Genomic DNA, 24,798 nt, shown 5'->3' on the forward strand with positions numbered 1-24,798 from the left:
TAATTCTAGCCTGCTGAAACTGTTAAATGTAGCTTGTGTAGACTATACTTCAGTGTGAACTCAGTTTTGTTCATATACAGTTTAGCAAGCATTGCAATACATATCCCCAACATCTAAATGTATGTACCATACGATTTTGAACTACTTACTACCTATATTGGTACTACTGCCTATATTGGTTTATATACATGCATACATTTTTGCACATATTCTTCCTATTTTTCTACCACAACAAGCACACTGTGAGGTGAATAGTAAAGCCAAGCACTATGCTTTCAATCCTCTCTTTTATCTGCTTTTTGAACTACTTCGCCTATGTTGGCCTACAATCATCTTTCATGTGGTTCCCTTTAATGAAATGGGACATTATGTGACATTGGCACAATGGGCACAAGTGTGTCCCCCTGTGAGCTGCACCTCCACTATCTCTCAGTGGCAGTCCCCTTGACCTGGTGATTAGGGCAGCATGTTTTGGTATGGAGAAGCCTTTGGCAGGGTGGGGAAAGGCCTGTGTGAATCCAGCAGATTACCATTAGCTCTTCACCCCACCCATTCCCCTGACGAGTCACACCCACAAGCATACGCACACACACACACACACACACACACACACACACACACAAACACATGCATGCACCTGCATGCACGCACATATAAGATACAAGACTTCCTGCAAATAAACCCATCGACAAATTAGTTCTTCTTATTTCTCAAAATAAACTGCCCCACACAGATATGCAGTCAATTTAAAGATGAATACATGTGTGGAATGCAAAATCTAAAACAATATTCAATGTTGTGATCATTAATATCATGAGTACCCTTCATTTACAGTAGTTACTGTAAACAACCTTTTTTTCAGAGCATTACATTTTCTGTATTGAGCCTTTTCTTGGTTTAAATACATGCCGATTTTTAAGTCTGTTTAACTCCAGAGGTGCTCTGGTTTGTCTGACAGGTTGCCTGCTGTGTAAACAATTAAATAAAGCCTTTGAGTGGATAGGACTCATTCACTTTAGAGCTTTGTTTACAGAGGCCCTGAAGGTGTCACCTGATGAAGCTCAAGAGAAGAATACTTCAAAATTACACATCCTTTGCTTAGGGCCAAACATTAAACACAGGAAGATTATGGATTACCTAACTGTGAAACCCTTATTTAATTGCTTTACCAGTTTGCTATGAAGATTACCACTGACCATTATCTTTCAAATGTGGCTATATGTGTTGTTTAATTTTTTGTTCAACACAGAGGCAATGTAATATGCTCATTTGCCCGATTGCCACTCTGTGATTCTTTTTTTTTTCTAAATTACTTTTCATCACAGTTCTGTGTAATACCAGGGATATCCTTCTACCTTACAAGCAATTCTGAATAACTACAGAGGTTAATCATTAATAGGTGTATTATTTGGCCAGGCTCCGATTTTGGTGCTAATCAGAGTCTTAAAGTCTGGAGTCTGAAATCAGTAAGTGATAAAGATGCTCTTTTTCTGTTGCTAGATCAAAGGTTTGCATTTGAAGTGGCTCTTTCTTAAGAATTGTATTTCTCCTTAACGTGATCTTTTACTATGCTAATGAAGTTAACTAAGAAGTAGTGCTACTCACATATAAACATAAATATTTAGAGGTTCCTTATGCATTATATGAATGAAAAGCAACTCTGATGAACACCAACTGTTTATCTTTTTTGCTAAAGAGGTAAACTGAGTCTTTTGTTTTTATTAAACTTTCAGGTTCAGGTGTTTCTGTTGGGTTAAGAAACAGTTAATGCAGACACTGCTAATGATTGGTGATAATTATTGTATTAGCTTTCTATCTACATTGCCAGTTCATCACGCATCACAACTTACCTCGGCCTGTTGAGGTATTTATTAAACTAATCAAAATATCTCGGAATTAGGTTTGTGTGGTATATGTAGCAGATAAGAAACAAAAAAATGGATATTTGCTTAACTAGAGAATGGAATTGGTTCAATATTAAAGTTCACCTTAATATGTAAAACCTCTACAATGTTGTAACATAGCTAACTTATGTGTATAGTTTAACACAACTGAAGTGAAGGGGAATTAAATGATGATTTATTGATGAACACCTACAGTACTCGTGACTAATAATTGCACTATCATCAAAAAGTCTCCAGCAGTTTAACTTAACTGAGTGACCTGTAACTGACACTAATAAGCAGGCATGACAGTGGCACAGTGGCTCATTAGCTAGCACTTTGGCCTCACAGCAACATCCTTGGTTGGATTTTATGCAGATGCTCCAATTTCTTCCCTCAGTGCAAACACATGCAGGACAGGTGACCTGAAGACTGAAAGTATATGGTTTTTGCCAATCTGTGGATGTAGATAAAGGACAAAATCACACTTGTAAATTGATAAATTGTATAATTTTCTATATGTGTTCCTTGTTCCCAGGTAGTCCCCATATTAATTTGCTTAAATGTAAAGGACTGATTTACAGCACAAATAGTTTCAGGAAAAAGTGGACTCACCTTGACTTAATCTACTCGTTTGTGCAGTCACCAATATGTTCTCCCTTGCTAAGTGTACAGCAGATAGACTGTATAAAATAAGGTGCAGCATCAACGTTTATAGTATTATGGTATGTCAGTCATGGAATAATCAGAATAAACTCATCCTTCACCATTGTATTGTTGAAAATCCACCGTACTACATGGCTGTATTATTCAGAGCAGCCCATAGGCTAAATTGTTATTTACCCATTTTATTTTATGTCACCCAAACTTAATAAATTACACTTCTGTTATGCAAATACAACGGCTTTGCTCACCCACAAATTACTGTTATATTCAGCTAATGGCCTAGGGCTGTCAATAATATGTTGTCTTTGTATTTAGAAAAGACACCCTTAATGATCACCAAATGCCAGGTACATCAACATCAACTTGACTTAAGCCCACTGCTCCTCTACGGCACATATGCCATTGACAAATGTCCTCAAACATCATCCCTTCTGTATAGCAACATATAGGCCTGTTTGTCCTCTTCATCTGTACAAGGGACATTATATCTTTCAACACACATTAAGATTTAGTAGTTGCTATTCATAGAAATTAGGCTTACATGTGTATAGGTTTTGTGTATGTCAAGGATTACTGCCTCTTCCTCTGCCTTAGGTTATATATTGCCAATAGGCTCCTTTAACACCAGTGACACCACATGACAGGGATTAAGCCAATAATTCTTGAAACTGCTTTCCATTATGGCATGAAAAGGGGTAGTCAGCATGGATCAAGTAGCCTATGTAAAAAGCCTTTATATAGATGACTGAGGCATTCATAACAGAACCAAAGCAAATCTATATTTAGGAGCATCTGCAGATCATATTGTGCTATATGTGCATGCTGTTATGTGGAATTAGGGTGTTATGAGACAGAAAGCATAAATATACACTACAGGTTAAAAATTTGGAGTCACTTAGAAAATTCCATTCCACTCCATTATAGATAGAATACCAGCTGATCTGAGTGGGTGGCTGATCTTTAATGCAATATCTACATTGCCCATTATCAGCAACCATTCATCCAATGTTCCAAAGGCCCATTCTGTTTACTAATTTGATATAATTTCAAAAGGCTAACTGAGAAAACATTGGAGAACCCTTTTGCAATTATGTAAGAACATAATTTAATCTGAAAACTGCTGCCCTGGTTAAAAAAACAATGCAACTGATCTCAGCTGGTATTCTGTCTATAATGGAGTGGAATGGAAATTTGATGTAAATATCATAATTTAGTTCAAATTTGAATAGAATGTATAACCTGAATGACATGTGAAAACTGATAATGGGCCCACATTAACACATCTGTGTGGTAAGTGCCAGTGGAAATTTAGATTTTTGTAGATTAGTAAAATTAGTTTCAAAGGATTATCTGAAGTTTACTTTATTTTACAGTCTATGGAGTTTACGTGGCGATCTGGCCCTGAGGACAGATTCTGTTGGCAGTGAGAAAAAGCCATCTGCTGCTGTTTAACCCTCCCATTAAAATACAGCACACAAGGAAGAGAAAGCAGAGTGAATGTGAGAGCATGTGTGTGTGATAAAGAAATAGACAAACTCGCAGTCATTTGAGTTTACCTTTTACTCCTACAGATAATGGGGAAATGTTTTCATTTTAATGAACCTGAACCAGTTTCACCCATTTTAAAACTATTTTAACTTTTGCTGAAGCTTCTGTACACGTGTAACCTGGAGAAACAGCATCTCGTTGTAGCCATTTCCCCCCCACCTGGTATTTAAAGACCTTGAAACAGCAGCTCTTCCACTTAATGATTGGCCACTGCAGGGAAAGTGTGCTCTTACACTGTTGACTCTTATCACGGCTGACCACAAAGCCACTAGAGCAGTATCTCTGAGGCTGACATTAATGGAGAGCACAGTGCTTTGTTTAAAGAGACAGGTCAATTTCTTTTTTGTCTGCTGTGGAGGAGATAGCATGCAGAGATCCTGTTCACACAAATGGGTCTTTAATTGAGAGCAGATTGGGCAGTTTGCTTCGGTGTGATTGCAGGCTACATTTATTGGCTAATAGAACAGAAAATGAAATGGAAATTATGAATTATGAATTGAATAAAGACGATTGGAATATATGCTTTCTCTTCATCTTTTCCCTTCATCTCCTTGTCCTTATCAAAACACGGTTTGCTAATATTTGAGCAGAGACCTTCTCCAAAAGGAAATTTAAAACTAAAAACAGTAGTTCTTCATGTGGGAATGAGATCTGCATCCATACTTCAATGCGTTCAGCCAGCAGAACCCTTCTGTCCCTCATTTTACATTGATTCTCTTTTCTGGTTCCTTCCCAAAGAGACAAGTCTCTGTACAAGCACATCAGGAGCCAGGGCCGAGTCCCACCAGCTGTACTCTGGGGACAGCACACAGGTTGGCCTGTGGTCGATCAAGTAGCGGTTCAGGTAGCTCTCCTCGAAGCCCCTGGCCATTACCCCGTTAGCCTGGTCCTGCAAAATGAGCAAAGAACAGGCTCGAGCCAGTCTGTACATCTCAGAAACCAAACCCCCATACAACTCAGAGGTGTAGTAATAGTCCCCTTCATCCTCCTCCACGCAAGCTGATGAGACCTCTTCGACTTCGTAAGGAAATGCATTTCGTGGCATCCCATAGAGCTCTGGGTGCAATGTGGCCACCAGGTCTCCCAGGATTTCCTCTCCCACAGGGGCCACAAACTCCTGATCGATGTCAGCACAGAAGAGGTATTCAACCTCTCTGCCAATTGGGTTCCTGATAGCATCAGCAAGCATGGCCATCCGGCGACGGGCCAATCTGTCCCAACCAGGCAGCTCTGCAACAGGAACCACCCTCAGCTGACGTTTTGGCCCCAACAAAATGGGAGGATCCAGAGAGCGGGGATTGTCCGTGAGAATGTAGTAGGTGACCATCTGACCAGGGAGAAAGTGGATTTCAGCTGATGAGAGGAAACGTCGAACAAACTGGGCATAAGTTCCCAGCACGACGGCCAGCAGACCTGTATGGGTTCCCTGATTTGCAAATTTAGCCCTGCGCCAAGTTGATTTACGGGTGTCACCCCACACTAAAGGAGCACCCCATGGGGTCTCCAGAGGAGTTTGTGGTGCCAGTGCCTTGATGACCTTCACATCTGTCATTACTCTTCCCCTGTCCATTCCCAAGGCATGAAAGATAGGATGAGACGACTCCACACTGACAGCGGCTTTACGTCCATGGAGGAAGTCTGAAGGGGCAAAACATATTTTTATTTTTTTTTATTTTAACACCACAGTAGTTTTTTGTGTGAGAGATGGTAGACTAGACAGACTGGCCTTATTTCAGCTACTTTTTAACTTTCACTATATGTCTGTGTCTGGAATATTTATAATAATCAGTCACAATCAAGACAAAATGCAAACAAATAGACCTTTCTGAACAGGACAGGACAGTATCTACATAGCATGCAACAACAAGGTTGTGGTTTACATTTACATTACCACAAGCACATTTTTCTATGTGCATTTTGTGTCCCGGGACAAAGTGTTACAGTTAGAGTAAAACAAAGTATTCTGTACACTTACATATGATAAGAGACAGGAGAAAACAGTACATAACCAGTTGTATTCTGGTCACTCTGACTGGTCCTGTTTGAAGGACAAACACACACGTTTATGCAATTATATGAAACCAGTACATGTTGTTATGCTCTTCCAGTAAGCACTTATTACTTATAAATGTTCCTTTAAACCCTGGTAAAAAAAAGACCCAAGCTCATATATGAAAAGAATGTGCTGGTACAAAAATATCACCTTTTGGCAGTGTAGCAACCTGCGATTGCACACATAATGTAATCTTTAAAGCATATGCAATACGTATATGCTTATACGCTGTTTACTATAGCCCTTGTGATGTCTATAGGCTGTATACACATTATATATAACTTACTAAATCTTAATAGGCCAAATAATGTGTATGCATTAAATGTATGGGGTAGTAGTCTGTTGAAGGATGTTAAAGCAAAGGATTCCGGTTAACTATTGACATACAATTAGATAAGCACAGTGCTTAAAGTATTGTTCGGATTTTGAGGAGGTTTAGTAAAAAGACAAGATAAGAAACAAAAGACATATCACTGATTTGTGTCAGAGATTTAGGAGAAGAAATTTATTCTGAACCAAAAGTTACACGTTACATGCGATAGAACTTTAAGCCAAAGCACATGTGAGTGATTGTAGATCTATGTTTATCTTCATATTCTCCACTTTCTATTCCCCTGATGTGTATGCTTTTTCACCAGTCAAGAGATGTGGGACAAATGTACAAACGTTCTTGAATTAACATATTTTTGCCTTCTTGGAGATATTTTCAGGATCACATTACACATCAAAACCTCTAATAAAAGCTGTAGTGTTTTAACTGAGCATGTACAAGTACAGCTGTCATAAATCAATGACAAGTGAGGGGAAAACAACCTGATATGACACGTGCAGAAGAGGTGGAGCAGTGGCTGAGGTTGTACTGACCTGCGAGCTTCTTGAAGAATGGGAATAGCGCCATATTGTGACCTGCTGGTGGATAAACACACAAACCTTTGCCTGAGATAACTATTTTTGCCAAAACAAATTCTGCTTTTTTCTCTCTCTCTCTGTTTCTCTTCTGCTCAAACTGTCTCTTCCTGGAAATGTGCTGTTGAACTCACTGTTTTCCGCCGGTGATTATTTTCTTACTTTGCTCCTTTCTCTTTCTTGTCCATATTTTCCACTCCCCTTTCTTCACATATCTTCTTTCTCGCCCCCCCTCCTTTCCCCTCCTTACTTTCCCCCTCAGGCTTTTGCAGTATTCAGTTTTGGAGAAAAACCAAAGCAACCAGATGTGTGTGAAGTCTGAGCTAATAGGAGGAGCTGAGGAGTGGAGAATAAGACACGACAGAACTTAATATACAGTGAAGAGGGAAGTCGATTTTAACATTCTTTCTTCCCTCTCACGTTGGAAGAATGACGATTAACGCTTGACAATGGTTAATCACTCAAAAACTCTTGGGGCAATCTCAATAAATGCTCATATTTTCCTCAAATGCATTTTCCTTACAGTAAGTCCTACTTCACACATGATTTTAAGTCTTTCATGATCCTGTATAGAGGAGAGTTAGTAGGAAGTAGGCAGACATAAGTATTTTAAACCAGGCTGCAGTTTGTCAGCAGGGTGTTGTCATATTCTTTCTGTCCACAAGGTGGAGGCATTAAATAGGAAATTTAATATAACAGTCAGGAGAAAACATCAGAAGACAACGCACTTTAAAAAGTTTCTAAATATTATATATAATCATGCTATATTCTGTAAGGATATTAAAAGACAAGTTGTACAAGTATATAGTGTCAATGATATGTTTTTTTATCAATAAAGAGCGCTCAAGTGGATCCTTATCTAGTTGCTGATGTGATGAAATTTGATGAATATTTTTGAGTGATTGTGAGCGTCTGCAGCCATGCTAACATCATCAGCATGATAACATTCTCACAGTTACAATGCTAGCATGCTGATGTTTCATAGGTAAAATGTTTACTACACCTGATATTGGGGCTAAATGAAAAGTAAAGTGATCACAAATGTCATTAGGATTTAGCCTCTGGGGAACATGAATGTCTAGATAGATAGATAGATAGATAGATAGATAGATAGATAGATAGATACTTTATTGATCCCCAAGGGGAAATTCAAGACTAGCTACAAAATGTCATGACAATCCATCGACTAGTTATTGAGATATTTCAGTCTGGACCAAAGAAATGGACCGAACTTCTAGGCTGACACTGTCATCGATTTAGCCAAATGTCTGCTCACTAATGCATCTGCTCCCAATGCTTGTTGTCGTTTCTTGACAAAATCCCATTTGTATTCACATTGCACACATATGTGATTTTTTTTTATTGAGTTGGCTCTGTAGTCCGACAAAAGTACTAAAACTCTAATTCAAATTAAGTTTAATTTCTCACCAAGCACTACATTCTCATTATACCACAGTTTGTTACTTTAGTGCTGCCAGAGGCTCAAACAGACTCATGAGGTCACTTTGCAGTTTATTAAGATAAATGTCATAATTTTTTTGTACATCGATACAGAAATTGCAACATAATATTGGTTTGTGTAAACAACTTTGGACTGAAAAAAACAAAACAAGTAAACAGCACGGGCTACACTAAAGAATGGATAAATTACAGGGTGCATGTGAAGCATTGCCCCAAACATCGTCTTTTTCCTGACACCTTGTTGGCAGAGAAGCGGGGCAGGCAGTTCCAAGCTGGAGGTTGGAGATTCTGCATAGAGGATTCATAGCTATTCATGTCATAAACACTTAAACCAGCATCTGTACATTGATCTACACCATGGGGTGATGAGTATGCACATTTATTACAGCATATTTTAAGGCGTTTAAGATGAATGTGCTTGAAGGTTGTGGTGCAGAGCCCCCTATTCTACAGAGTTTCTGGTCCTTTTCTGAAGTGTAATAGGTCCATTAATATCAAATAAATAATGACAGAGAAGTAATTGTAATGCAATACTCTGTCAAGGATTCAAGGAACTGTTTGTTGTTGGCATATTGCAGATGATAAACAAACAACATGTTAGCCACTCGCACCTTCACTGAAATACACGGAAGCTTTTTGACAGCAAATATTTTGGCAGTGCTCATTTTTGATTTTTCAGATATTAAGTGAACTACGCCACAAGAAAATAAACTGTTCAAGGGTTCGATACTGTATATATTATTTCCATAAACTATGAGGATCCTTAGAAAAATATTTCTTTTAATGCAGCATTGTACTTATACAAAATTAAACAAATAGCACACATGAAGATTAATCTGTAATTTTCCTCCACTTTGAATGTATCGCTATTCTCCAACTGAAAGAAATCCTATCTGTTGTTACTATTACCAGAGTAGAGGTTGCTTATATTTTGTCTTTTATAATAGTGTATTGGTACTGTATAGTCTCATCTGCATACCTTTATAGTATATAATCTTTTACACAATATATTTCTCTTAATACTTAGAAGAGGCCAGAATATGATTTTGTTACTTTCTTGAGCTCTGTTGACACCCTGAGAATAAATCTTTTGTCAACACAGATCAAACATATCAAATTGTGGATTGCTTTTGAATTTTGCTTCATTTTGAATGTATGCTGACTTCAATTTCATGACTTTATGTCAGTTTTTTAAGGATGATTTTTTTTCCTCTAAAGTGAGTAGGTGTCCCATAATAGTGTGAAACATATTGAAAATAAAACATATGCAATATGAATAGAAATGGAAAAGGTTTTTTGGAAAGTGAAGATTTTAGATGTGTTTTCAAAACCATATTACAATCATTGTCTTTGTATAATATATAGATTATAGAGAGATACTTATACAAAACTTATATTCTAAAGGTGGCATGCTTAAGCAGGCAGTGAAGAGAAGAGAGACAAGGCCTACCCCTCTTTTCTTATGATTTAAATGCTTTCACTTGCACTACATGGAGATACATTGTGTAGCAGAGAGGCCCTAAACAAGTTTTGAATCACGTGTGGACTGGAAATTTTCCATGACTGAATGACATAATTAAATGAAGATTAAAAATGTGAGATATGCAGCATTTGCTTGTTTTTTTGGGGGGGTGGGACTAGTGGAAGAGTTCGCTTTCGTGTATTTCTTCTCTTCTCCTCCACTCATCCAATACCCGATCCAATCCCAATGCTTCCTCTCTTCTATTCGCCTTGTTACTCTGCTCCCCAACCAACACGTAACCATGCATCCCCATAATCTTATATATTTCTTCTCCTCTTCCCTCTCCTCCTCCCCTTTCCTCAAGGCCTTCAATTACGGTAATCATCTATCATCTCAAACAGGGCCTGCAGCAGTCGGTCATCTCTGTGCCTGTACGGCTTGGTGCTGTAGAAGCCATCAGTGTAGTCACTGTAGACACTGTCCTCGGGGGCCCGGCCCCGGTACTTGTTGATCATGTCCAGAGCCTGGTACAATGATTGAGAGGGGAGTCTTGTTGCAGGAGGAGAGAGGCTCTGGCCCGGCTGCTGTTTCCTCCAGGTGGAGGAGGTCTTGGCTACGGACTGGGGTTGCTGCTGGGCAGGGGTCTGTCTGTTGAAGGCCGTCTGAAGAAGACGCAGCAGGGCCATGGAGGGGGAGTAGGGTGGATTTGAGGGCTTTCTGGGGTCCTTCTCTGGGTTGGAAGGAAGGGAATCTTGTGCAGTCTCAGTCTTTGGAGGTGGATAGGGCTGTGTGGGCTCCTGTGTCACCAGACAGGCAGAGAGGAGACAGGTTATTGGTGGGTGATGAAAATTGTGAGATAAACATGATTCACAGTGTGTACAACATAACTATTGTCTCTCTCTATATATCTCTATATCTATATTTTGGTATCATAACAGTTTTATAATATGTATTTAAAAATACATATGCATACACTGCAGTCCCAAAGCACCTGAACAGTGACCCATTTTCTTTATTTCTGGCACAATGGATCTAAAATATACAATGACTTTGATTGTACTTTTACACTGTGCTAACATTGTGGTTATACAAAGTGCTGCAATTTCTACACTGTTCACCAAATATAGATATAACATACTCAAATTTAAACTGAAAGTCAACACTTTAACCTCATAGTTATTGTTTTATTTGAAATGTCCTGTAGAGCACATAAAAACAGCTATAAACAATAAGCAATATGTCACTGTGCATACTATACTAACACCGCAATGTATTTAATATTATTATTTCCAACAATCTGACACATTTGCTCTGTCCTTGAATTCATTTCAAATGAACTAATGACATCCCCATCAGCCTCGGATGTACTTTTTGTTTCGTGCTAATTGGCAAATGTTAGCATGCTAACATGCTAGACTGGGATGGTAACATGGTCATCATTATACAGTATCTGCTTAAAAGCAGCATATTAGCATTGCCACTGTGAGCATGTTAGCATGCCATACATTTAGCATTTAGCTCAAAGCTAGGCCTGGCAAACTCAATTCCTTTTAAGGATTCGGGTTATTCTGTGTCACTCACTAAACTAATCCGGGATTTGCGAGTCACTTGAGTCACTTGAGTCATCCGAGTGAGTCACGACTCAAACAGGTTTACAAAGCACTGCATTGCCTGAATACAGCCTCATAGAGCTACGAGAATGATAATAATAATATATAAAGTGATAATATCACTTAGCTTTTTTTCTTTTGTTATCAAGTGTAAATTCTAAGTCTAATTCTCTATGACATGACATAACATCTATATGAAATGACATGTTAACATGACACAACATATACCCACTCTCACACATTCCTCTACATCTAAACCAGGTGCTTATTTTGTCATTAACCTTTAGCTTTACATTCTGTTGCCTTGTACTCACCTCCATCATGTCATCCATATGTTCCACACCACGGCGGTCATTCTGCACAGCATTGTAGGGAATGTACACTCTAGGTTTCTTCATGTGCTCTGGCTTCTCTGACGTCCCATGAAGAATCAGCTTCCAGTCCAAAATCTGACCTTCGTTCTGCATACGGCCCGACTGTGAGCGAAAAATAATGTTGGTTGGATCTTAGGAAAAACTGGCAGAAGCTCAGCAGTTGTACAAACAAACAACAAAGAGCCAAATATCTTCTTTCACCAAATATGTGTGTAACTCACAGTATCTGTGATCTTTAGGGTCCATGTACCAGCAGGATCTTCTCCCCATGTATGGACAGACATGAAGTCCCAGTTCCTGAAGCCATTAGAGGATGTGTCCCTCTCCCGCTCAGCCAGCAGCACTGTGCTTGTACCTGATGGAAAACCCAAACAGATAGATCAGTTGAGAACTTGGTTAATTCACTCAAATGTGTGTATGCGTGTGTGTGTGTGTGTGTGTGTGTGTGTGTGTGAGATGTGTGTGTGTGCGTGTGTGTGTGCGTGTGTGTGTGCGTGTGCGTGTGTGTGCGTGTGTGTGTGTGTGTGTGAGATGTGTGTGTGTGCGTGTGTGTGTGTGTGCGTGTGTGCGCGTGTGTGTGCGCGTGTGTGTGTGCGTGTGTGTGTGTGTGTGTGTGTGTGTGTGAGATGTGTGTGTGTGCGTGTGTGTGTGTGTGTGCGTGTGTGTGTGCGTGTGTGTGTGTGTGTGCGCGTGTGTGTGTGTGTGTGCGTGTGTGTGTGTGTGCGTGTGTGTGTGTGTGTGTGTGTGTGTGTGTGTGTGTGTGTGTGCGTGCACACGTCTCTAACCGGCTGGGGAGGTGAGTGTTATGTGCAGGTCCCCTCTCCTGGTGTATTCAATGCTGGCCTCCACCTGCACATGCTCCAATGAGCGGACTGCGTTCTCTTGCCCTGCACAGGCTTTGGTTGGAATCTCTATAGTGATCTCCCCTGCTGCTTTCAGCTCCCTGTGGGATGCATTAAAATAGCAGGGAATGAGACACACAAACAGCTCTCCCGGTAGTTCTTTGGCATTTTCTCATTACTGTTCGTAGGTCAGGTAAACCGCAGCAGAGTGAAAAAGAAAAAAAAAAAAAAAAACTACTGCTACAACTACTGCACACATTATATAGTTCAATGACAATCCCACATTTTGGAAATATCTAAGACATCACCAGCGTACATAAGATGCACAGACAGCTTTGGTCATTCATTTGCAAAAACAGATAATCCCCATCTCTCCCAGACATGAATGAAAGGATTTCCGTGTTCAAGCTGGCATAAAGCTGGAGGGGGTTGTAGACCACTAAGCGTTGACGGAAATGTAGAGCCAAATCCTCAGGATTAGACAGGGATGTAGCAAGGTAATGGGGAATCTGGGTATTGGTGCTATTGAGTCTTATAATACAAAGCAAATTGCAAAATGGAAACTTAAAGGAACACAGAACTCAGTTGGCCGTATGTCTACTGGTGGAACAATGTAAAATCAAATGGCTGTTTCAAGGACAAAGTATAGCAGCTGAGCATTAGCCCTCGATCTTCTTGGTTCATCAATCCATAAAGGAATGCAAACAGAACATCTGTTGAGACAACAGTTGGGGGGGTGGATTATTTCCCATAGTTTGTTGGCAGTTTTTGGATTTAGTTATTTAATCCCATCGTTAACAATTACCATTTATAAGTGTTCAGAATTGATAATTAACCTCAAATTTAAATACTCTCAGCTGTCATTATGAATGAGAGTCATGAATTTTTTTTAAATTTCATTTTAATGGCACAGGAAGACCTCCCAGGCTTAAGACCTGTCGAAAAAGCAACAGATGCGGCTTTAATGACACAGATCATCTGTTTGCTTTGTAGAACCTAAAATGTCAGGACAGAAGGAAACAGAACTCTGTCTTTATCTCTTAAATTAGATACTTTGTATGTAAAAATGTAAGTGTAGACTGTAACAGTGAATTTTAATAGTTTTGCATTGGGTCACAAATTATACCACACCATTATTATGTATACTAGTTACAACCCCATATATGAGAGATAAGCTGTATTGTGCAGCTATGTGTATCATATAAAAAAACAGTGGCCAAAAATCGTATCGTATGTATCTATCAAAGCAACACACAAAAATCAAAAGGTAGAAGAGAGCAGGTGTAAAACCTTCACATACCTGGGCTGGAAAGAATCATCCCTGACGATGCATTGCTTCTTTTCAGGCACATGCTTCCAAGAGGCCGGGTCAGCGAGGTCCACCAGGGCTTTAGCGTTGAGAAGGCCGAAGCCGAAGCGGCTGTTGACCATCAGCCCCGCTCCATTCCTCTTCCAGCCTGGGTTATTGGCCAAAGGATCGAACTCTGAGGTCCAGACCACAATGTGCTGCAGGTCTCTCCAGGTAAGATCTGGGCTGAAGGAGGGAAGATAGACAGGGAGGCAGACCATTGTAGATTTCATTGGGAATATCACATGTAACACAGGTGTTCAATATGCAGTATTGCATACTTTTGTTCCAGTGCCAGGGCAAATATACCAGCAGCCAGGGGGGCAGAGGCCGATGTTCCAGTGTGAGTCTGAGTGCACTCATTGTGCAGATCAGCACTCGTCTGAAAGCAAGCAGGCAAAGTGCAACATGAAAAAGAAATTCATGTATTAGGATAACATTGAATAACATGACAAGACTACCTAAAGTTACTTGACATGACATAATGTAACATAATATAACAATGTAAAAACATAACATAACAAAATATCATACCAGGTGTAGTTACTTACAATCCTCTGGTCGGTGTAGTCTCCACTGCTGTATGCTGTAGCCAGAGTGGAGGAGCACTTCTCAGCGTACCACGGGGACAGGCCCTGCTGGGAGGCACTGCTGATTGAGATGGTGTAGATGCTGTCTGTGTAACCGTCACAGTCACAGTTATCGCCCTGGCGCCCACCATTACCTGATGCCCAAACAAAGATAGAGCCTTTTCCACCACGGCCCTTTGGAAGACCAGACGGAGAGAGAGATGAAGACGACAAGAAACGCTAGATATGTTTCAGATACTGCCTGATTCTGATACTTCTATGTAACTCAAGCATAAAATAGACACTGTCTAATGTATATCTTTGTTTACACTGGCCTATGGCTTTATTTGTAGCAGCTGAATACATAATCCTTATTGATTCTGTACTGATTCCCATCAATGCTGCAGATAACAGCTCTCATTAGGAATCTCAGTCTAAGATCACACAACTGCCTCTCTTCTCATTTACCTTTTGGATACCGTATTCAAATGCCTTCTGGGCCAGGCGGCCAGGGCCCTCCACTGTCTTGCCATCATCGTTGGGTCCCCAGCTGGCACTGTAGATGTCCACATGGTTTGGATTGAACCCAATAGAGCTGGCCTCGATGGCATCAGTCACAATCCCATCCAGCATACGAATCCCTGAGCAGAGAGATGCAGGAACATCATCAATTTATGGCCACATCGTAAGGATGAAGTAAAGTTGATATCAAATGTTGCAATCCACTAACTCAGAAAGAGAAAATGAGAAAATGAAATGCATTAAAGCCCTTAATTTAAAGATTATGAATATAATGGCTTTGTTTTAGGGCAGCAAGATCTGCCATGTTCATATTTTAAGATGTCCTAAAAAACACTCTGGCCCTTCAGATGTTGCAGCCCTAATATTGCAAATCTATTGTTTGGGTGGATTAGAGATCAGTAATTTTGGAGAGTAACAATATGCAATTATCTTGTGAAAAAATCTGACCTTCCCTTATGGGACGACGCCTGCGAGCTAGTTTAGGCAGCCAACTTGAGCTGCACCGCTGTACACACACGTGACCTGCCTCACTCTCCATATCATTTACAAAACACACCCCATCAATTTGGTCTATTTAAGCTACACATTTCCCCATTTCTGCCTTGCCAATGCTGCTGTTGCACCTGTATCGCTGCCTGCTTACTGTATCAATTCTATAATTAGTATGAAAACAAAGGCTCTCAGAGTTTATGCTTCTATTTTTCATGATCTTTTACACTGATTTGAGTAATAATCATTTAAATCCCACACAGCAGTGACAGCAACCAGAACTATAAAAATGTTACTCTCAGTCACCAGTCTCTTATTTCACACAGACACAGATTTATTGTTATGTAGCATGCTCAAAAATAGATATTCACGAAGAAAAAGAAGCTCTTACCTCCAACCTTGGAGTTGTATGCCACCCCAACACCACATTTATTGTTGTCTGCCTGCATAGCGATCTCCCCAGCACACCTGGTCCCATGTCTATGAACCAAATTACATGTTTTTATTATACACTTAATTGAAACATGAACTTGTGCTTTTATCACTAATCCTGCATAAGTTCCATACATTCATCAAGTCAGATGAGTGATCGGTTGTGATTTTGTATATATTGTACATATACATGCATATATTTACATACAAATGAAAGTTTCTGCTGTGCTGCTTTTGGCAGGAATCTCACTGCATTGTGTTTCCTTAATGGTTATTTTGGTTTTACCTGCCCTTATTATTTCATACGATGCAAAACTCATTACAAAAGGCCACTTTATTGTTTGATTGCATGACTACTCTAGTAAAAAAGGTCATGTTTAATGCAGAAAATATCGATCGTAACGACAGGGTCATGGAGGTTCTCTGGTTGTGTGGGTCTGTAATCATCCATCTGGAATTATAGGCTTTGAACTGTTAAGTATACTGATAACAAAAGAGCACAGTGCTGTTGGCAGAGAGAAGTGTGTGTGTGTGTGTGTGTGTGTGTGTGTGTGTGTGTGTGTGTGTGTGTGTGTGTGTGTGTGTGTGTGTGTATGTGTGACAGCTTGCAGAGGGTGAGTCATTAACTTCAGGTATGGAGAAACACTTGGAGAGGAGAAGCACGGGAGGCAGTAAACTGAATCCTGAGTCTTCCAATCCTTTGTATTATAACAGTGAGATGCACCCAGTAATAACCAAACCACCAAACCAGTGTTACAACCAAAATGTCCAGGTAAAGTGAGAATGTCACAGCTCAACAGGTAACTCACTTGTTTTCATTAGTGGAGTCGTATCTGGGGAAAGGGTCCGGGTCGTTGTCGTTGAAATCGTAGCTGGCTGCTGCATCCTTTAAAAACAAGAGACAGAAAATAGGCTGACGTCAGAGTACATCAGTGACGAAGGCTTTAAACGCACATTTGTCCAATCTGCTGTCATGGAGACACATATGATAAGTGACAAGAGGAGAGAGTGTTGTGTCTAAATAGTGAAATGACACATATTGAATGACAATGAGGATATAAGGGTGCTTGTCAACAACCATCTTTTAAAACATGCTGATTGCTTGAAAAAGTGTTTTTGCCTGAGGGGTTGTGTCCTAGTTTGACACACTGCTACAATGTATGTGGTATGGCAAATCATGTCTTTCCTCTGTTTTTGTCTTCCCCATCATTCTCCTGCACTATAAAATATAATTAAATGTACAAATTATCTTTTTATTAAAGAGGAAATCAGAATGAATGCTTCCTTTCAGTTTCTGGTTCACAGTAACAGCTGTAATATCTGATTTAAATCAGATGCCTGTGACTGTCATTTTAGAATTAATGCGATTGAGTTATGCAAATGCGAGCCGCTCATATGCCTTGATTGTTAGGGATGAGCGTCTCGGATGATTGAGCCTCTTTGATTAATTAGCATTAACTTAATTACAGTGTGAGTTTCCATCAGCCCTGTTGTCATACATTATTTCCTTCTCTCCCTCAATCCCTCTCTTCCTCTTCCGTTCTTTTGCACAGGCAAGGCAGTGGCTTCTAAGAGCATCAGCTCTGTTTGAAACCAAACCACAGATAGGGCTTTTTAAGGCTTTTACAGTTTCTCTCAACAGAAGAAACTATGTCAAAATGAGACCACCTCACTTTCACCAGCTTGTTATTATCTGCATCCCCTTTTGGACTGTCAAAAAACGAAATATTTTCATATTCTGCATCCCTTAATGCAAGGAGTACAGTCATTCACATCAAAATTAGCATCACAGCAAAATGCCCAATTTGCATCCAGGAATCAAAAACCAAAAAGCTCTTTGGATGCAGACATTATCATCTAGAAGATCTATTACTGTCTTTATGAATCTCCTTGTAAGGTGTCACCAACAGCATTGCTATGGCAACGGCAGACCCAGACGACGGAGGCTGTCTCCATGGAAACGGTGTCTTACGTAGTTGGAGTAGATGTCTGTGTGGTTCCACTCCAGCCCGTCATCCAGAACGGTGATGACCACTCCTTTTCCTGTGATGCCTTTCTGCCACACAGGGATCACATGCAGGTCCAGCTTCGGCAGCGAAGAAGAAGTCCGTGTGTCTTGCTGGAAGATAGGGACAAAAGTACAAAATTACACATCTGTAATTCAACCTAAATTGTGTGTAGATTATCTCTAAAGCTCCAAACAGGCTTTATTATCATATATGTTAAAAAGGTCAGCCAAAGTCCTCCAGCTCTCTAAACCTGTCTGTTCTTCCACTGACCTTTACAGAAATTCAGTACTTGATTGTTGGCTTGTTGGGGCTTGAGTCCTCTCCTAAGGCTCTCCCATTTGTAGGCAGATTGCTGCCAGAGGGTCATAATGATTGCATGTCTTTTGTGTTGTCTAATAATACAGCAACTCTACCGATTCATTTAACCTCCAAGATGCCTTACACTGCCTCAAGATGTGCTGTGTTTCAAGCCACAGTTCTTCTGGCTCGACTCACATTTAATCACCCTGTCGGATTATTAAGAAATCCATCTCTGAGGCTATAGAATATTACACATAGTGAGTGAGGGAGCCTGTTTTAAATAAAAAATCAGCAGGGAGTGAGGGAGAGTGAGCAGGGCCTATGCCTGCTTGCTTGGGGAGTATGATTCAGAGATGGAGACAGCTAGGACTAAAAAAAAACTCACTTCGCTCTTTGCGCATTATGCACAGACACTGCGGAATGCCACCCCAAGACGTGACTCATCCCTCTGATGTATCACCCTTTTTTCCCTCTCCTTGGCTCCCACTTTGTTTTCACTCCATCCTCTCACTAGCATCTTGTCTTTACCTCCCTTTCTCTTTGACAGTATCACTTCCAGCTGACAGCGAATACAACAAAAATCTCAATGTAAATACACAGCAGATGTCATACTTTAACACAATGTGTTTTAATAGCAATTTGATAAAGAGGATTTCACTCCCGTCCAGCTCATATCTACAGCTTGGCTGTTTTGGTGTAACACCAAATGACTCACTTGTTGACGCTGGCAGCAGCTGAGGGGGCTCTCAGTGGCCTGCCATGCATAGATTTTACTGGTACACAACACACACACAGCAGCTTATGCAAGTCTCTCTGCAGCTTCGCATATAAAACAAGTGAGTGGACACATGCGTGTGAGCACAATGAGATCCCTCAATGCACAATTAACACAGACTGACACTTGCAATGAATGCTCTCTCTCTCTCTCTCTCTCTCTCTCTCTCTCTCTCTCACTCTCACACACACACACACACACACACACACACACACACACACACACACACAGCCATGCAGGCAGGCAAGCAGGAGGAATTTCAAGTATGAGTCACTCCTTGATGAAATTATCAGGCACTCACTCGTGATAGATAAAGAAACTCATCCTGTTCTCAGGCCTAGCTCTCTCCCCCCCACCACACTGTGAACGTCACTGTCTTCTAACCTCTCCCCCTTTGCCTCATTATCATTTGTGCATCTTTATTTGCAAATACTAGAGGTTGGCAGGTGGTTGGTTCGAAGGTGACACCTGAAACCTTTTTTTCTTTCCAACGTTTTACCTATTTCTACATAGCTTTTGTCCTTGCTGGACAGACAAGGAGAATGAATCATGATGCTTTATATGAACTTTACAGTAATGTGGCTCTTTCAGTGATACAGACAAGGGCTGATGTGGAAACACACTAAACGGCACTTTAAGGCCAATTCCATTAGTCTCATCATCCCTCATCGGAAAAAAATGATTCATCTCAATTTGTTTTCTTATTCCCCACAAGCGTGTGACTCATGTTTGGTTAGCGCAGGTGCGGCGAAGTGGAAGCTGAGAGAACGTAGATGAGAATCTCTCTCGCTTTTCCGAATGCACACACAAACACTGATGCAACACACATTTTCATCCTGATTTTTTGTCAAATCAATTCTCAACTTGATCAATTTAATAACTAATCAGACTATATATTACAGTAAGTTTAGTAAATCAAATTACTTGTTATTCGGTATGTTGGCATGAATATATTGTTGAATATTATATTATATTACAGCAACATATTATGATAATTGGTCAGAATTATGCTTGATTATGGTGTTTTGAGCTAAAAAAAAATTAATCAATTAGTCAATCAGTAGACATCAGCAACTTATTTTTATTAATTGTTTAATTTGTTTTTTTTAGCTGTTTTTTTACCTTCATTTTATGTCATTGTAAATTAAATACATTTGGACTGTCCACTATTATCTATCTATTTTCTGACATATTATGGACTAAACAATTGAATTGAACTAACAATTAGTTAAATTAAATTGTTTAGTTGCAGCCACAATGGAGTAACTTATCTTAATGTATTTTGTTTGATCTGGTATGATAAAAAAATATACAAGCAGTATCCAACATATTCACTCCATTTTCCCTGAAATGCATCCAACCACTGTTATATCAACTGTCAATGGGACAGTTGCTGAATTCAATCCAAGCTTATGGATCAAAGTCAGTAAAAATGCCATTCAAAGTGGTAAATGGCGGGGTCAGCCTACAGTCAGGATAATGTGAATGTGTTAATAATGGATCTGGAAGGGGATGCACAGCTGTGACAATCTACTGTTCTCTGATGGGCTAAACCGTCCTATTCAGGGTAAATTGGGACATAATGCATGGCGCTCTACTCTACTACATCCTGCTGGATTATAGTCCCTCCACCCCTCTCATCTCCACACAGACTGTTACCAATTAAGCAAATGGCTCTTTTGACTAGAACTGCTTAATAGCATGCTATTGTTTCATTGTTTCATGTTTTTTTCCGTCTTTGCATTTCTGCACACATGCATGCATGCATAGAGACTTACTGACACAGCCCTGTGCATGTACAAATGCACATACATTGCTAATGCACACATAGACTGCACACACACTCAATGGCCTCCTGCTATAGACATGAGGTCCCTGTGAGGACAGAGCAGTGAACAGTGTGGAGCTGTCCAGCAGTCGAAGGGCTTCAGAGAGTCTCAGGGGAGGGCAGACCAGCCGCATGAAAACAGAGGGCTCAACCAGACACAACAGAAGTGCATAACATATGACCAGCAGCCTGAACATCAATTTAAATCTGTGGTTTTTGGAACTCTGGAAAGTACAGTGTTCAAATATTTTCTAAATAGAAAGATCTTTAAAAAACAGCAAGAACTACTTTAATTGTTGAGCACTTGTTGATTTTCCCATGTAGCCTACTTTCTCAATCAATGCTGTGGCAGACAAGCCCAATCTGCTGCTTTGTGTTGTGTGTAAGATTCAAGCCTTATTGGAGACTCACCAGGTACCACTGCTGGTTCCACATGGGATCATCAAACAGCTTATCCACTGGGCAGTCCCTGCACTCCCCGAGGGATGCTCGCTTGCTGCGACGTTTCTCGTACTGCTGCTCTGCCCACAGCACCTAAACACAGACAAGAGGACACATTTATTTCATCTTTTAAAATGAGACAAACTGATTGTGCACAGAGCAGGACAAGCTGATAGCTAAAAGTGGCCACTCACCCGATCATCCTCCGACAGCCGCCTGGTGATATGGCTGGCGCTTCGTTTCATTCTGCTAGGATGATTGCGGTGTTTGAACAAGAAATGGTCTTCCAGGGCCCCAATCTGCAGAGAGGAAATCATGAGACAGACTGAACATTTGATAGGAAATTACATAATACCGGCCATCTGGTCGCCGACCTGTCACACAAGTCTAGAAACATTATTATACCTCAGAAAAAGCTTCAGGAATTCCATTTTTGGGGGGAGCAACAAAGAAAACAGTTAAATTCAGACAGTAAAATGTGTCACTACAGTGTTACATCTCAATTGCTACCTTTATTTTATCTATGACACACTGTGTGGTATTTTCTATTAAGTGGATTGCAAACTACATGGTTGGAAATCAGATTATAGCAGACATAGCATTTTCACGTTTTATTTTTATTAATTATAATTGAATACAAACCAAGCACAGTGTACAGGGCCTACATGTGTGTATGCTTTGTTTTATGGATGCATTACATGTACTTTGGTGAAAGTAAAATGTGTTATATACACATTAATGCCATGGACTGCTAAGCAGTAAATTATTTTAAGTAAAGTCACAATGTGTCCATGCCACAGTTGACATTTTTGATGACATGTAGCTCTTTATACAGAAGTGTTTTAAATGAATATAATATAATATAAAAAAAAACTATATTTGAGTGATTATGTTTCTGACACAGTGAAAGAAAACTGCATATAGTGTGCCTCAGTATCCACGACAGCTCAGATAATCATTGGCTGCTGCTGTTCAGAGCTGTTCAACTACAGGTTTCATGTTAATGAGCTGCCCTTATGATTCAGACCCAGGTGTTGAATAGGAGAAGACAGCATCAGTCATTGTAAAATGATGGGAAAGACAGGGACGTACAGAACAGGGAAATGAAAACCAGTTATCAGAAGTGTGTCAACAGTGAGTCATGGATTGATTAAATCCTTTAATTTAGCAGGGTGCTGCAGGCTACTAAGTGCTTTTGGGCCACAATAAAAGCAAATAGTTTCCAGTGAAATGGTCTTCTTATCGAGCAAATTATAATAATTGATATAGCTATTGGCTGGCTCCACAGCTGATATTGTAGGCTGCAGGCATCATTTACATTTCATGATTCATTCTGCTTTTATGGTTTCTGTTGGGGTGCTTTTAAATTAGATGTTTGATATTAAAATGAGACATTATTCAGGCCCCAGTTTGCTTTGATATTATGCCAAATAAAGAATATCCATTACAACTGCCTGCACAAACCTCATTTTAGAATAATTATAAGACTTTTTTTGTTGATGTCTTTAACGGGTGCTTTGGTTTTGGTAGCCGCTCCGGGACATTGGTGCCTACCTGTCGGACCAGTTTGTAGTCCAGCTCTCTGGCGATCCCCTCTGCAGCGGCCAGTCCGCCTGGGATCTCCACTGCCCACTCGTTTAGGTACTGTCTGTCCCTGTAAGAGGACTCCAGCGACCGGGGAACCACGGAGAAAAGGATGGCGAAAACACAACACATCACCGCTGGACGACATCTCACTTCCATCTCAGAGGAAATTCAACCAGATGAGGAAAAAATATATATGTAGCCTACAAACAGCTTAGATGCTCCGAAGAAAGCAGAGAAAACTCCGAAATGTTTTGTAGTGATAAGAAAGAATTTCCCTTGTTTTCTGGTTAGCTTATTCCTTAAGAAACCGCTGGCTGAGATGGAGGGAGCGAGAAACTGTGCGTTATTCGTCTGCCAAGAGGAAATACTGGTGATGGGGAGGGCTGGTTTGTGCGTTGTGTGTGTGTGTGTGTGTGTGTGTGTGTGATCGCGATGGGGGGTGTACATACGTCAAATTACGGATGCTCCTACGTCAGTTTGGCGTCTACCTTTGGTAAGATGTGAGTTCGAGGAGCCTACCTGGCGGTGAACGGGGGAGGGCGACTAAAATATCCCACTGTTTGTCCCTGGAGGAGGAGAAGACACGGGGAAGAAACACAACAATAATATGTATCCTATAGCTTATACATGTTTATCATCATGAGGCGGATGTCTTCCTACCGCATCCTTCATTCACTGGTTACCTGCGCGAGACCAAAGCCTTATTGCTCTTTTGCTATGTTGTGCTATAGCTACATCTCTCTCTCTCTCTCTCTCTCTCTCTCTCTCTCTCTCTCTCTCTCTCTCTCTCTCTCTCTCTCTCTCTCTCATCAGGCTCATGTGTCCACGTCACCAGAAAAGGGAGAGAGAGGGGATTCAGCACCGCGGACAGCTCCTCGCTCACACCGCAGATCAGATGATGAAACTGAAGCCAAACACTGGGATGTGAAGAGAAAGGTGTCACTCCAGCAGCTGAGGAGTCTATTACAACAATACATCATAATGAAAATGTGTTGTTCTAACTCAGTCATATTACAAGTATTTAAATCACAGGCAAGCAGTGCAGTATTCACATCCTTCACTGAAATAAAAGTAGTAATAGCACAGTGCAAACCAATGCATTCAAAACGTATGAGTAAAAGACAAATCAGTTAAATTAACTTAGTTGCTGAGAATGATAATAAGCGACCTGACCCCGGATAAGCGGACGAAGATGGATGGATGGATGGATGGATAATAAGCTAACAATATTTTTGACAAACTTAGAGAGGCTAAGTTTAGTGCACTCTATAAAGACTGTTTTCACAGCAAACAATTGGACTTTGTTCAGAGTAGGAAACGCACATGTGTTAATAATAAAATGCATGATCAGTTGGGCATTGATTCAGCTTGACTAAATTTAGCTCGACTTGAAACTGACACATGTATATTTGTATATCGATATTTATAAAAAAAAAAGGTCAAAAAAAAATGCCTAAGCCTATTTTTACGCTGAGCTATTTACATTATCAGACATGCCAGATGGATATGACATATATACTAAAAAATATGCAATATTTGTAGTGAAATATAATTAACAAGCAAAACTGGCATACTAAATATGAATATAGGGATTTGTAGAGAAAAAAATGGCATCTACATTATCTATCTACTCTGTAACAATAATGTGACATGGGAATGATAAATGTACGTCAAGGACAGTGTAACATGTTTT

General features: G+C 40.2%; 2 protein-coding genes across 3 annotated transcripts; both read right to left on the reverse strand.

Annotated features, from left to right (window-relative positions):
* Positions 1-4,094: 4,094 nt before the first annotated feature.
* LOC116034799 (globoside alpha-1,3-N-acetylgalactosaminyltransferase 1-like) lies at positions 4,095-7,763 on the reverse strand. Of its 2 annotated transcripts, XM_031277541.2 has the most exons (3): positions 7,015-7,295; positions 6,073-6,135; positions 4,095-5,735 (listed from the first exon to the last, which is right to left on the reverse strand). In XM_031277541.2, exons 1-3 carry the CDS (start codon positions 7,046-7,048, stop codon positions 4,801-4,803), a joined length of 1,032 nt encoding a protein of 343 aa, XP_031133401.1. In that variant the 5' UTR covers positions 7,049-7,295; the 3' UTR covers positions 4,095-4,800. The 2 variants fall into 2 exon arrangements, with proteins under 2 accessions (XP_031133401.1, XP_031133411.1); XM_031277551.2 differs by lacking the exon at positions 6,073-6,135 and having other exon boundaries at positions 7,015-7,763.
* A 792-nt stretch (positions 7,764-8,555) lies between these two features.
* On the reverse strand, positions 8,556-23,631 carry pcsk1 (proprotein convertase subtilisin/kexin type 1). The gene is made up of 14 exons (XM_031277562.2): positions 23,073-23,631; positions 21,713-21,817; positions 21,489-21,611; positions 18,138-18,284; positions 16,975-17,051; positions 16,125-16,213; positions 15,191-15,363; positions 14,705-14,917; positions 14,435-14,535; positions 14,106-14,339; positions 12,749-12,906; positions 12,185-12,318; positions 11,904-12,065; positions 8,556-10,776 (listed from the first exon to the last, which is right to left on the reverse strand). The coding sequence occupies exons 1-14, from the start codon at positions 23,259-23,261 to the stop codon at positions 10,348-10,350; spliced, it is 2,334 nt and encodes a 777-aa protein (XP_031133422.1). The 5' UTR covers positions 23,262-23,631; the 3' UTR covers positions 8,556-10,347.
* Between the last annotated feature and the right edge of the window lie 1,167 nt (positions 23,632-24,798).

Source organism: Sander lucioperca, chromosome 6 (genome assembly GCF_008315115.2).
Source record: "Sander lucioperca isolate FBNREF2018 chromosome 6, SLUC_FBN_1.2, whole genome shotgun sequence".
In the NCBI taxonomy this organism is placed as follows: domain Eukaryota; kingdom Metazoa; phylum Chordata; class Actinopteri; order Perciformes; family Percidae; genus Sander; species Sander lucioperca.